The following is a 14,363-nucleotide window of genomic DNA, read 5'->3' as shown; positions in this document are numbered from 1 at the left end:
CTTGGGCAAGATGTTATGGAAGTGAGTTTTTATAAAGATCCCTGTCATATTAGGTGTGTACAAGACAACTATAAAAGGCTAGGGGCAAAAAAAAATAAAAATAAAAACCCAGAAGGACTCTACTCTTATATTGTTTAGCAAGGATCTTCAAGCTCTCACTCAGCTTTACAGAAATCAAAACTGAAAAGTACAGACAGGTCCTCACGGGTGGGGTTTACAGAAGGAAGACCATGCTGGACTGTGACCAGCCCACCCCAAATCACAGAGAAGGCTTAGCCCGATACAAAATGAATGACAAATACACGTCCATGGATGTGTTTTAAAGTAAAACAAGATGTTGAAAGCATGTCTAATTGTTGAGCGATTCTGTGGCTTGAGATACTTTCTTGATCAGTCCCATGGATTAGAAGCTTCTGTATATAGAAGCAGAGAAGAGAAGGGGGTCCTCCTGTCAATGTGCAGATGAGGAAACTGAATGAAGGTAAGTGGCCTGTGCAGTGTCACAGGAGGAAGCTGGGACTGGAAGTCGGGTGGTGTCCTCGCTACATTGTACGGTGCCCTTCCTCCACCTTCACCACTAGCTCAGTGCGGCTGCTGGCTTGTCTTCCTGTCTCTCACAATTAACAACACAGCTCTGCCTTTTAAATAGATACAGATTTAATAGAAAGTGTTTTAAATTTAAATAGCTACATTGCATAGCAATTTACCATTAAAATGCTAAGTGTTGTAGTGATGCAAGCAGATTTATATTCAAGACAAACCTTTAAATATATAAACTACTTAAAGTAATACTATAAAACATGTAGCTGCCCAAATGGGCTTCCCTGGCACCGTGAGAAGAAGAGGACAACCACCACAATAATATTTCAAGTGTGTTCCTTTCTCGACTTCACTCCGGTCTGCCATGAAGGAGCAGGAAGGAGGTTTGTGTGTCATCCTGGGAGGAGCCCGTTCCCTGCGGGCGCCATTACCTCCTCCTTCTGGATGACGCTGATCCGAGTCTTGATGTAGGGGAAGGCGTGCATGGTGGTCAGGACCGTGTTCCGCCGGTACTGCTCGTGCAGCTCCCCCCGCGGCCGCCCCTCCAGGGTGAAGGGGGTGGTGTACATGAACCTTCGCAGATTGAAATTCTTCTCAAAGTAGGTTACCCTGTCTTTCATCTCGTACTCATCAAAGTAAGGCTCCACAAAAGTGATTTGTATGTAGGCCTGAGGGGGAAAAGGTAGGGGAAGGTGGAGATGAGTTATTCTGTAAACAACCACCCAGGACACAGGGGAAAGGCATGCTGGCACCAGCATAGCAGCACCAGCTCTCTGAGTTCACAACAGCCACAGAAGCTGAGCGCATCAGGTGAGACTTCAGCCATTGGCCATACTTCCTCTCCACTCCCATAGGACTGAGAGGCGGAGAGGGCCGTGTGTCTGGGTGAAGCCAGGCCCACAAGCCACCCTTCCTAACTGATCCAACTGAACGTTGCCATGAACGTTCACAAACTGCTATTCAGAAGAGACAAACTTCCCTTTTCGGAACAGCCATGACCACTGCACTTTTGGTAGAATGGCTAAACTGAAGAAAATCGACAACACCAAGTGCTGACAAGGATGGAAAGTGGCTGGAACTTTCATACACTGATAGTGGGAATGCAAAATGGTATAGTCACTTTACAAAACAGGTTAGCAGTTTCTTATATAGTTAAATTATACTGACTATCCAACCCAACGATTCCTCTCTGGTGTGTGTACCTAAGAGAAATGAAAACTTATGTTCACACAAAAACCTATATGCAAATGTCGACAGCAGCATTATTCATAATATACAAAAATTGAAACAATCCAAATATCTCTTAAGTGGGGGATGGATAAACAAATGGTGGTACAGCCACACAACGGAATTCTACTCAGCAGTAAAAAAGAACAAACTACTACAACATGGACAAATCTCAAGTGCATTGTGTTAAGTGAAAGAAGCCAGACTAAAAAAGCTGTGTGATCCCATTTATTTACTGTAGGAATCCATTTATATGACGTTCTGGAAAAGGCAAAACTGCAGAGACAGAATATAGATCAGGGACTGTCGGGCTGAAAGTAGAGGGAAGGAATGGCTACAAAAGGGCATGCGGAAATACTGTGGGTAATGGCATTCTTTTGTATCTTGATTGGGTTGGTGGTTACATGAGTTTGTCAAAACTCATAGAACAGAAAAAGAGTGACTTTTACTGCATGTACCTCATTAAAAAGTATACACACACACACACACACACACACACACACACATACACACAGTGAAGAAGGGCACTTATTAAGAAAAATTTCTCTAAAAAAAAAAAAGTGTAACGATGAACGTAGACTCTGCAACACCCACCCACTAAAATGGGTGGGTGAAGTCACTGATCTCGACTGTAAATCACTATTTAGTGGGATGAAATCTGGTTGTAATTCTGGGTTTAAATTCTTCTTTAAAACTCTCAGAACCTACTTTGGGGAAAAAGGAAAAAAAAAAAAAAGACATCTTGTGTCCAGGATGTCACTGGTGACTCTACATAGCATGTGTGCGGCGGGCACACAGCCAGCCCGAACTTTCAAAGACCTCAAACGTGTCTGTCGGAAGCTTAGCCCAGGTCTGACTAGTTAATGCTTCAAGCCTAGATGAGGGAATGTATCTTAAGTGAGCGAGTCTTCTGAAATATGTGGAAAAACAAACTTTTAAATTTGGCCAATTCCTCCCTACTTGCATCATCTTCTTAATATCCTGGAGGACAGAACTGAGAGAAAAGTTTGGACTCTTTATTTTACAGACCAGATGGCCACTGCCCCTCTGTCCCCAACCCTTAATAATACCTTGAACTTGCATTATTTCCAGTGGTTTAGAAAGCTCTCTCATGAACTTATCTGTCTATGAGGTGGGCTGAGCAGGCAGGCACCACTCTGTAGTGTAATAAAGACTATATCTAGTCTTTGTTTGCATTTCCTGGCACAGAGCTTCAAAAACCCTTAGCATTTCCTGAGTGTCTTTTTTTTTTTAATGAGGTGACTCTTGCATGGTGAGTCCCTAGGTAGCTTCAAGAATGGGGCTGATTATTCAAAAGACCAATCATATGATTAGAGGGTTGGGAGTTGGGGCCAGCCTGACCTCCAGGGAGGGGATGGGGGCTGGAGACTGAGTTTAATAATGTGGCTGATGATTTAATCCATGCCTACCTGGACTGGTTCAATTCTGGACACCAACGCTCGCTCAGTGGAGCTTCCTGGTTGGTGAACATACTTGTACCTGCAGGAAGGGGGACACGCCTGGATTCCACAGGGAGAGGGCATAGAAGCTTTGGGCTCCTTCCCCGACTTGCCCTGTGTACCCTTTATCATAAAACTGTCATCATCAGTACAGCACTTTTCTGAGTTCTGTGGCATTCTAGTGAATTATCTAACCTGAGGGAAGTGGGAACCCCAAATTTGTGGCCATGTGGCCAGAAGTGTGGGTAGTCTGGGGACCCCACGTGAGTCTGGTGTCTGAAATGAAGGCACTCTTGCAGACAGCTGAGTCTGTAACTTGTGGTGAGTGTCAGAACTGGGCTGCAATCCACCCATGTGGGGGTGAGGCAGGACATGCCCCCCACGTGAGAAGCGAGGAAACTGAAGTCTAAGCCCTTTGCACCACTCCCCCAACAACACAGTGACCCTGCAGTTGCCGGGAAGGAATACGCGCAGCTAAAGAAGGTTCCACTCAATGCTGACAATGAAAAGGCTGCATCTTTCTAACACGTCGTAAATTGAGAGTTTCAAGTTTTATAGAAATGCAGTAAGGAGCAGTGACCAGAGCACGGTTTTGAGGATAATGGACCCTGAGTTCCAGTACTGGCTTCAGCACTCACATGATCATGGAAAGTTGCTGAACCTTTCCATACCTCAGTTTTCTCATCTGTAAAATAGAAATAATAGCACCTGCTTCAAAGGGCTGCTGGAGGATGAAATGAAGTGGTGTATATGAAGGTCCTAATGCAGTGCCAGGCACACAGTTGGTATCTAATAAGTGGTAGCTCTTATGACTCCTGCCTTTGAATATGGTTTCTTTAAAATCTAACTAAATAGTAGTTGAACCCTAGACAGAAAAGTTCGGCTGCACTGACATGATTTGGAGAGCTCAACACAAAGGTCACTTTATGTTCTTGGGCTAGAACGAAGGGAATCAAAGCCTGATGGTTATATTTTGCAAATTTCCTCATACCTTGTTAGGATCCAGCTTGGTTTTGTCCACAGGGGCAGAGTCTTTGATCACTTCCACAAATTCTGCACCAAAACATTGACTATAAAATCCCTAGGCAAGAGAAAACGACAGATTATAAAGGTTATTTCAATGTAATGCAACCTTTTGTCTTTCAGAAGTAGAAAACGTTTGGAATAAGTGTAAGGGAGAGTTTGCTTGTTGATTACTGAAAGTCCCTCTGATCTAATAATGCAAGTTCGACACCTCCTGAGACAAAAATAAAAATACAAGAAAGTCCAGCATTGCAAACTGATACGTGTATCCCTACAGTATGAATGATTCATCTCTATTCCAACCAGAGTCATCATATTTCCTGAAGCAGCACCAGGGGTATGGCACTATTCACTTCTTGCCTTTTGTACCCTAGGAACTTGGAGGTCACCAGGCTTTCTGTAATGTGACAAAGCACCGTGCACAAGAAGACACAACATGCCCTTCTAGTCCTAAGTTGGGAAAACACATGAAAAAGCCAAGTGTCCTGGGGATTGCTAGCTCTCCTTCTCATGAGCTCAATGACTGGGTGAGTCACCCAGCCACTCTAGGCCATGGCTTCTCTGAGTCAAGTAAGGATTAAAATCCCTTGTCTTAACTGGCATGGATAGATAGTAAAAGAAGAAACTTGGCAACAAAAATGTTTTAGGTTTTACAGCCTTAAAAGGGCGTAAACTCAAAGCAATAGCAAGAAAGTATAAGGAGCGAAGCTCTGCTTAATTGGTGTCAGCAGTTCAGGGGACCCCAGTTATTCACCCTGAGAGGGTTTTGTTTTGGGGGTTCCGCTTGACTTTCCTCTTGAGCTCTTAGTGTTTGGCCCTTTCAAAGTCTGCGTTCTTTTTTCTCACCTTTCTCTATGTTGTTTCCCTTTGTCTCAAGCCTTTTGTCGGGGAACATGCTACTCTTTTCTGCTACATTATGGATCAAATTAAACAGCAGGTTGGACTTGGGACTGCCAGCCCAGGGGTTGGGACCCTGACTCTAATTATCCAAAGCAGGGTGCTCCTTGGATCAGCAGTAAGAGCTCGCTGTGCCACAGCCCAGGTGTGGCTACTGTGAGAATCTCTCTGCCAGAAGTGGGATGTGTTATCCAGTGACACCGAAAGGCTGGCCACAGCATTTTCTAGGTGTAAGTCAGTAACCTGGTCAGATTACTTCAAAGTCAAGGTAATAACCTTCAACCTGAAGAACTATTACTAAAATTTGAAAACAAGAAAGCATATGACATTGATTGAATTTTGGATAGTCTTAAAAATGATATTCACCACATAAATCTACAAACTCTGACAAGAATACCTAGAATCTTAGAAGAAAACAATCCAAACCCTGCTTTACCTCAAGATCTCACCTAATACATTCATATTATACATGCAATATGGAAAAATTTATATATATATATATATATATATATATATATATATATATATCAATGATGAATCCATGATCCTTTGGATTTTTTGTAACTTGTTTTTGTCAAGTATACAATGTCAAGCACACAGAGTCACTTTTCTTACCTCTAGTCTGTGAGAGATCTCAGGAAGCTTGGTAATTGCAGGCTCTTTGTAAACAAATTCTTGCTCATCCAAATCCCCAAACTTGGATCCATAAAAACCAACTCGGAAGTAGGTTCCAAACATTCTCTTATGACCCTGATGAGCAACAGAAGAAAACCTCTCCTTAGTTATATAATTCATGAGGATCCATTGTGTTGCAAAGGATAGGAGTCTTGCTGTTTGTAAAGCATTTTATCCCTATAGCGAACATAAACAGAAATCACTCCCTTAAAAAATTCAATGTTTATGGAATAAACTTTTGAAATAATAACAAAAGAGATCCCATGAAAGATTTGCAGGACTTCCTTTAAGTGAGTTTAAAAGATTCTCACATCTCCTGGTTGGAAAGTGATTGAAGCTACCTTCTTTCACACTCTGAATTCTGGGCCTCTCCTCTATGCCCAGCCCTTTCCATTTGGTAGGTGAGAGCTACAGTGATGATATGCTCAAGTAAATCACTCCCTGCAGAGGGAGGGGGGCTAAGCATCTCTGGGACAGCGTCATCTGCTGCCAGGTAACAGGACCTGTTGGCCAGGGTCCCCAGCTACCTTGCTAATGATGCTGTCAAAAGCCTTCTGCAGCTTGTCATGAGTGGAAGTCAGCTTCCGGAAGTCTCGATGTGCTTCCAGGATGGGGATGACCAGCTTGTAGACCTCGTTAACCGTCTCATACAATCCTCCCTTGGAAAGAGAAGAAAATCAGAGAGAATTTAACCTCTGGAAACTTCAAAAGAGAAAGCAGAGTTCAGTATGCACTGGAGAATGGGTTTATTATTGGCACCACAATAGTTTAGAGAGCAGGAGGGCCATCTGAGCATCTTTGCGCGATTGCAGCACTCGAACTAGACACATGCTAAATGGTTCTGTATGATGATGTTCACAGAGGAAAAACGGGACAGGAAATTGGCGACAGAGAATAAGAGCAATTCTAGAAGGCAGCTTTAGCATTTTTAAATGGCATCAGGGGTCCCCTGTTGCCAGATGTTCAATGTATTCCTGAAAGGTGTTAGGATTCTAATGGTTCATTTTAGTGAATTTTGGGGAAAAGAGGAATTTATTGGACTTTTCCTGAATCCTGAAAAGGAAAGCAGGAAAAAAAGGAAGATGGTGAATAATTAAAATACATAGAGGTTGTAGGGTGGGAACTTGCAATTGAAAAGTAAAAAAGAAAGAAAAATACAAGGATGAAAACAAAATTGGACCAGCCTAATACAGTGAAATATTAAATATTTATTGGCCTAAATTTTGAGGGAGGTGAGAGGTTAATAAAATGAAAATGGACAAGAGACTTTCTCTCCTACCCTGAATCTCAATGACTTAATCTACGTATATTTTCTCTCATTAGGAGTGTTTAGACCCAGATTAGTTTAATGAGGGGGAGTCTCAGTGGTTTCTGCTCCCACATTTTTCTGAGCAGGTCCTACTCTGTGACAGTCCTGAGGATGACTCAGTTGTTAGGAAGGAAGACACTGCTTATTTATTTCTTCCCTCTCCTCTCCTCCTCTCCTCTCCTCTCCTCTCCTCTCCTCTCCTCTCCTCTCCTCTCCTCTCCTCTCCTCTCCTCTCCTCTCCTCCCCTCCCCTCCCCTCCCCTCCCCTCCCCTCCCCTCCCCTCCCCTCCCCTCCGCTCGTCTCAGTGGCTCCACCCCAATATTTTTCTCTAGGAGAGGGAAGATGAGGGAGTGAGAACATGCCTCATCATTTATTGCGTAACCCTGGGCAAGCCATTTCACCTCTCTGTGGCTTAGTTTCCACCCCTATTAAAAGGAATAATACTGTGAAACTGCTGCCCAGCCAATGAGCACGTAGTGAAAAACCAGACTTGCAGTGCTGAAAGGCTTTCTCATCTCCCTGGAGAGCTGATGCAATTTGCATCCATCAAAGTCCTCCTGGCCATCCCCTGCCCTGCATACCCCTGCACGTGTCCCAGGAAGTGGGAATGGTATTCACAGCACTGGGAGTTCAGCCTGAACACAGAGACCAGGCCCTGGGACCGCTGTGCGCACTCACCGTGCTGAACAGCTCGGCGGCCTGCTCCAGGAGGCCCACCAGGCCGCTCTCGGTGAAGTACCTGCCAGAGCACACACCATCCTCGTCAGGTGACAGAGTGTCATCGGAGACCGCAGACTCCTCCAGCACGTTGGAGGAAATATTCTGAAAGAGATCACAGTGTAAGCCCAGAGAACAGGGGACCGGCCTAACAAATGGCACCACAGGAGCCCCAAATGTAGTCATGAGGAAGCCACGCTCAAGGATCCCCAGCAAGCCTGTGATTGTACAGGCCTGTCATTCCACCAGGTAGAGGCTCTGGCTGCCTTTCATTCTGAAAGGACACACTGAGCATCTGGTCTTCAAAACTCATATGTATTTTTTTCTTTTTAACTATGAGGAGATATATCAAGGATACTTGCCTCAATGTAACAACAGTTGAATTACTTTAGTGAAATGACCCTAAGGGCATCCAGCTGGGGTCCCTTGGTCCATGGTTTTCAAAAGGCCAAGACCAAATAACAGTTGACTAGACTCCTTGTTTCACCAGCCGAGTGAACCTCTCACTTTTGCTTTTTTTTTTTTTCCCCTGAAGAACATTGCTATTACTAACTTGACTTGTAGGTGAATAGCGATCATATTATAGGACAACAGTAAATGAGACTGTCTTCTTTATGGAAAGTTTTATGGTGATGTAGCAGTTAATCTTTTCTTTCCCAAACATTTTCTTCCTTTCTACATATTTTTCCTTTATATAAACTATAGAATTTAAAGTCTCTAGTAGAGAATACAGTGACCAAGGCCAGGGCTAGGGTGAACCCAGGGCACAAAATTTAGGGAAGCACTTACTCTCAGGGATGTGTAAGTGTTGACTGTGAACTTGACCCTGAGAGTCAGTGCTTCCTTAAATTCTGTGCTTTATGTGCCTCACCTGCCTCACCCCAGCTCCAGCGCTGGTAGTAACTCCCATACTCTTGACAGACCAAGAGTCATTTTCTTCAACCTGTCTCACAGCTGTGAAAGAAATGAATATGGGAATGGGAAATCTTTCTAGCCTAGCAATTACAAACAGGTAGCACACATGCCATTCCTTCCTATTCTTGCACTCATGGAAGGCATAACTAATCAATTATAGGACTCTTTCCCCTGAAGCTTGGATACAGTCTAAAAATTCTTCTCAGCATAGTACTCCAGTCAATCACTATCAATGGACCAGAGTTGGTTTTTGAAGTAAAATCTGTTGGCCTCATTGCTTGGCTAGCAAGACCAAGTGAGTCAACCTTAGTAATCAAGGAGAAGAGAGTTGTCACAGTCCTATATCTTCACATCTAATACTGTAATGTAGTTTTAGGAATACAGAAGCTTTTGTGGCCAGTCTTTCTTCCAAACGTGGCCTTGCTATAATGATGTTTCTGAACTGGAGATAAAAAAGGTCCCAGAGATTCAGCTGAAAGAATCTAATAACCCACCAAAACAAATACTATTAGAATTGTATGCAATTTTCCTATATGTAGAGGAAGAGATTTGAAGTTATGTAGCTTTATTAGCTGTAGTCAGAGAAAAAAGATTCTGGGCAGACTTTCCTGGCTTCAGAATTAGGACGTAAAAGAAACACCAGTATCTGAGAATGTATCTATATCTACATTTGTGGAATAAATATTGTACTCTGGGGCACAGAATTTCAATGATCTCAGCTCCTTGGAATTCAGTGGTCTCAAAGTTATTTTTCTTGCATGGATTTATTTAGCTCCAGTTCATAATTCTTTTCCCAAAATTCAATTTTATTGGAGCAGGAAAAGGTTGAAAACTAAAGCACAGAGTATTTAAGAAATCAACACTGGACATCTGTTGTTGATGCTGCCAGAATTCCTTTATCTTTCTATAAAGTAAAGCCTCCTGGGGAACCAATCATAACTCCAGGTGTGGATCTCAACTCTGGCCCTGCCAATTCCATTTCGCATTCCATTTCTCTGGCTATTATGATTGGTTCAGACATGAGAACATTACCTCATCAAAACCAATAGGATGCTCTGAGACTTTCTCAGCAACTGCTAGAAAAGAGGCATCTTTCTATTCTCCAGGACTTGAACCTGGGATAGTGTAAACCTAAATATTTCTCAACAAGTGTGGGAAATCTGTGAAGAATAAAGCCAACATAACAGAAAGCAGAGACAGAAAGTGTCGACACTGAGGTCTGATGACATTGTTTGGGCCCTTAGGTCCAGTGTGGCAGGTGTTACTCCAGGCTCACCTTCCTCATGTAAGCTGATAAATTCCATTGTTACCTACGGTCACTCTGGGTTAGGTGTTCTGTCGCTTGCAAGCATACATTTCCAAACGGATTTGGTATGTCTCATTTGAGAGAAAAGAGAATTGGCTCTTAAGTATCAACATAATTTGGCTTCTCTTTTGTAGCTGAGGACACCTAACTCACCACGTTCTGTGGATCATGAAGACTGCCCACTCACAGTTCCTTTTGTCTTCCCTTTCACCTTCCTTATCCTTCTGTGCTTTCCTTTCTGGGTCACATTATAAACACTCACCACATCTCGTGCCTCTTTATTACAGCATTTATCATGATTATAATTGAATAAGGAGTGAAATAGTTATATGACGTTGTAGAATGTAAAATTCATGAGGACAGAATAGGTGCTTAATAAATATCATCTAGAAGAGTGAATAAATGGATAAAGACATATGAAAAAACAGAACTATATGCACCCCCATATAGGGACAATGTGGAGGCTTTCTGTTGGTTTAGAATAATTGTTCTGTCTCATGTTGGCATGACTCATTATAAGCAAATCAACTGAATTCTAGGTGATATTAGAATTGTAAGACTTACTAAACATGGAAGACAATAACAAAATGTCATTAATTATTTAAGTGATAATCTCAAATAAAATATAATAACTGGGAAAAAGGCATAAAAGAATAACAACAAATAGTTCGGTTCATGCAACAAGAAAAAGGATGATACAATTCAACATTAAGTGATAAACCTAAAGATTTTCTGGGAATTGAAAGACTAGCACTTATAATATTCATCTTTGATAATACCAAATGGCCAAAATAAGTCTGATGAAAGAAGCAGATGCACCTAAAATGATCTTTTTTAACTTTCTTTACTTTTATGTGATTCAAAACCAATGTGATCTTTTTATGCTTTTTGGATAAGAATTTAATTTTTGGCTTAGATTACAAATATTTCTGAGCTGAAAACAAAATATATTTGCTGAGACTAAAAGATAGAATAGATATTTTTGTTATTGGAGACCATAAGAAAAGAGGAGTTAATAATATGAGGCGACCCCGCTTGGCAGGTGAACAATGTTCTAGGAAATCAGAAGCTCTTGGCTCCACCAGCAATAGTTTCAGTGACTTGTTTTCTAAGCCTGTGAAAGTCAGTTTGAATTGTCCTCTCCTTCTGGTTCACACAGCATCACAACATTGTATTGAAGAACAATAATAAGAAAAAGCCTTTTATAAAATCGGCCATGTAAATTCAAACAAGAATAATACAGACACTTGTAAATGACTTTGTGAGTCTGGCTTGAAAAGGGCTCGATTACTGTACTATATTATTCATGGTTTCAGGGTTGGTCATTTTCACAGATTATGTCTCTTTTAAAAAAGTACTCATAACACTTTTGTTTTCTCTAAAGATTACACTAAACTATTTAGCAAAAACAGTCTAAGTGGCCACTGAGCTTCCTACCGAGCCTGAACCAATATTCAGGGCTGGAAAACAATTTCCCTTTGCTAACTATGGGTAATATTCAGCTTATCCTGAGAAAGTATTGATTCAGCCCCTTTGCCCCTTTCCCTTTGGTTCTTTCTTGATTTTTGGATTAGAGAGTGGGATACTACAGAGCTGTGGAGTGTAATCCAGGGAATGGGCCAAGAGGAATATCATTTCTCCAATGTTTGGAAAATACTCTCACGGTTGTCAGTATACTGTGTCAACTACGGGTCTTTGAGAAATCACTCTCTCAGTTTCTTTATCATGAATTGGGAGTAATAACATCTTCCCTATCTGTCTGCTTCACTGGCTGATGGGGAGGGCAAATGAAATCACAGATGTGAAAGTGCTTGGGAATGTCTAAAGTGCCTATTGACTCTACATTTATTACGAACAATAATTAAAAAAAAAAACCCAAACCAAGATGATGCAATTAGAAGAGGCGAATATGATACACTCAAGCAGGTTTTTCAACGTGGGCACTATTGACATTTGGGGCCAGATAATTCTTTGTGGTGGGAGCTGCGCTATGCATTGCAGAATGAAAGTTTAGCAGTGTCCCTGACTTATACCTATTAGATGCCAGTAAATCACCACCCCACACCCAGTTGTAACATCCAAAAGTGTCTCCATACGTTGTCAAATGCACTCTGGACTGGGGGGGCAAAACTGCCCCCACTTAAGAACCATTGCTCTAAAGGAAAAGCTAAACTCGCTCCTCACCTGAAAGCTGACGCTGCCCACAGGCAGGTAGCTGTGATCCTCCAGCATGCTCAGATATTCAGCCACTAAGGCAGCTGCGTGCACCAGGCACATGGCGGCCTCTGTGTAGCACTTCTTCTTGGTGTGTTTCTCCGCCATGTTCTGGAGCCAGGTCAGCCGCAGATCAGGAGACGTCTGGTAACTCTTGGCAATTCTGAGGACCGAGTGAGAAAGTGTCAAGGACAACTGGTTAATCACACTGATTTTCTACTGTGTATGGCTACTTTTTCTGCTAAGAATTTTGTTTTCCCAAGAGTTTTGGCTACATGTTCAGAATATGAGAGAAAGGGCCAATGTTTATTAGACCAGCTGTTCTCATTCCATGTCCAAGGTGTTCTGGATCCCAAGAAATAGCATTTAATTAAAACTTTATGGGAAAATAAAGACTTGATAGAATGATATCTATTTTAATGGATCTCTAGCAATTTTCTCTCTTTTCTTTCTTTTCAAAGTAAAAGAACACAAAAGCACTACCCTTATTTCATATCAGAATAATTTTTTCCTGTGCAACTAGTTTCTCCTGAACAAGGACGGCATGGCAAAGTTTTAAACTAGAGTAAAATATGATTTTTAAATAAAACTGTACATGTATATCTGAATATAATTGTAAAAAATCATATAGGAAATAATTCATGTAACAGTTGATAGTTATTTTCTTTCATTCTACAGTAAGTAGAAGATAGTGTTATAAAATAGGTACCTTCTTTTAAATTAGAGCGATCTTTCTGATAACTTGTACATGAATGAACTCACTCTAAATGATTAATTTCTATATACAGTTTTGGATGTCATCCAAAACAGTGTGCCCACATGGCTTCTAGTAATTACATTAATAAGAACTCCACAATGACAAACTCTAGATGCTCAAGTGACATCCTTTTGATTTTATCAAGAAAAGTTTACCTGTACATGAGATCCATAAGCATCTCAGGATCTTCCTGAAATTCCCTCATTTTGACCGTGTCATATAAGATGCTATTCAGATTGTAGAGAAGTTCCTCCACCTGCAAAAAGTGTACACCCTCAAATAATCTTGGCTTTATAGTCCATGGTAATGAGTTAGGATTGCACTGAAAGCGAAATGGGCAGGAATGAACAGGCTTCTTTAAGAGAGTAGAGATTGCGGGTAGAGGGGAATCTAGGCTGGATCCTCTGCAGCCTTCATCTTCCCAGGTCCAGGTGCTTCTGAGGCCCAGAAGGAAGGCAGCTCTTGGGAGACATGAATTATCCCTGAATCCTTATACTATTTTCTCTCTTGATTACCTTTTTGTTTAAATTAGTTTAAACTAGTTCCAGTTATTTGCAACTGAAAAAGCCCTTAACTGTAATCTGTAATATCAGGGCTTTTTATACCAAGTAGGAGGCAGTATATATATATTGTATACATATTACAGAGGGTGCCAAAAAAATGTATACCCTTTTAAGAAAGGAAAACTGTACTAACATTGTAATACTCAATATATACCAGTAACAAAAGATCAATACAAGTCACTTTTGACTTCTGCAATTACAAGAGGTGCTCAAAGTAGTTACCGTCAGCGTCCAGACACTTCTGATTACGGCAAACTACTGCTTGAGCAACGTTGACCAAAGTGTCCATTTGTATACATTTTTCGGTATGTATGTGTGTGTGTGTGTGTGTGTGTGTGTGTGTATGTATATATATATATATATATATATATATATATATATATATATATATATATATATATATAGTAAAATAACATATTATATATCATTATATACTTCATATATAAATATATAACTATATATTTTATAATTATATTGTATGTATGTGTGTATATATATAAGCATATGTATACACACACATATATGTATATGTATACAAGTTTATCATTGGTTGATTCCCAACCCATTCATGATATAAACCATGCTCTTCAGGCTACCTGGATGGGGAAAGGGGTGCTCTGCATGGCTTTGTCCTCTTCTGCATAGGCCAAAATTGTCCTCAAGGATCTTCTCAGATGCTCCTCATTAAAGTCTGGTGCTTTGCCCACCAAAGATGCCAGAGACATGGTTACTTGCATCTTTACTCTTGCAAAGTTCTGCA

At 41.2% G+C, this 14,363-nt stretch overlaps 1 protein-coding gene across 4 annotated transcripts in view; it reads right to left on the bottom strand.

The window, feature by feature from the left end:
• The window catches only part of DOCK8 (dedicator of cytokinesis 8), a 193,513-nt gene that overhangs the window by 15,477 nt on the left and 163,673 nt on the right, over positions 1 to 14,363 (bottom strand). For all 4 annotated transcript variants that reach the window (XM_019730243.3, XM_019730266.3, XM_019730259.3 and 1 more), the window contains 8 exons: positions 14,200 to 14,358; positions 13,196 to 13,296; positions 12,254 to 12,446; positions 7,810 to 7,953; positions 6,350 to 6,481; positions 5,763 to 5,897; positions 4,219 to 4,308; positions 972 to 1,208 (listed from right to left, as the gene is read on the bottom strand). In XM_019730243.3, coding sequence (XP_019585802.1) covers positions 972 to 1,208; positions 4,219 to 4,308; positions 5,763 to 5,897; positions 6,350 to 6,481; positions 7,810 to 7,953; positions 12,254 to 12,446; positions 13,196 to 13,296; positions 14,200 to 14,358 — 1,191 coding nt within the window. The remainder of the gene's footprint in view (positions 1 to 971; positions 1,209 to 4,218; positions 4,309 to 5,762; positions 5,898 to 6,349; positions 6,482 to 7,809; positions 7,954 to 12,253; positions 12,447 to 13,195; positions 13,297 to 14,199; positions 14,359 to 14,363) is intronic.

This window comes from Rhinolophus sinicus, chromosome 16 (genome assembly GCF_057876585.1).
Source record: "Rhinolophus sinicus isolate RSI-liver-muscle chromosome 16, RSI-T2T, whole genome shotgun sequence".
NCBI classification, from domain to species: domain Eukaryota; kingdom Metazoa; phylum Chordata; class Mammalia; order Chiroptera; family Rhinolophidae; genus Rhinolophus; species Rhinolophus sinicus.
Note: the sequence above shows the minus strand (reverse complement) of the source record. Positions and strands in the feature narration are given on the sequence as shown.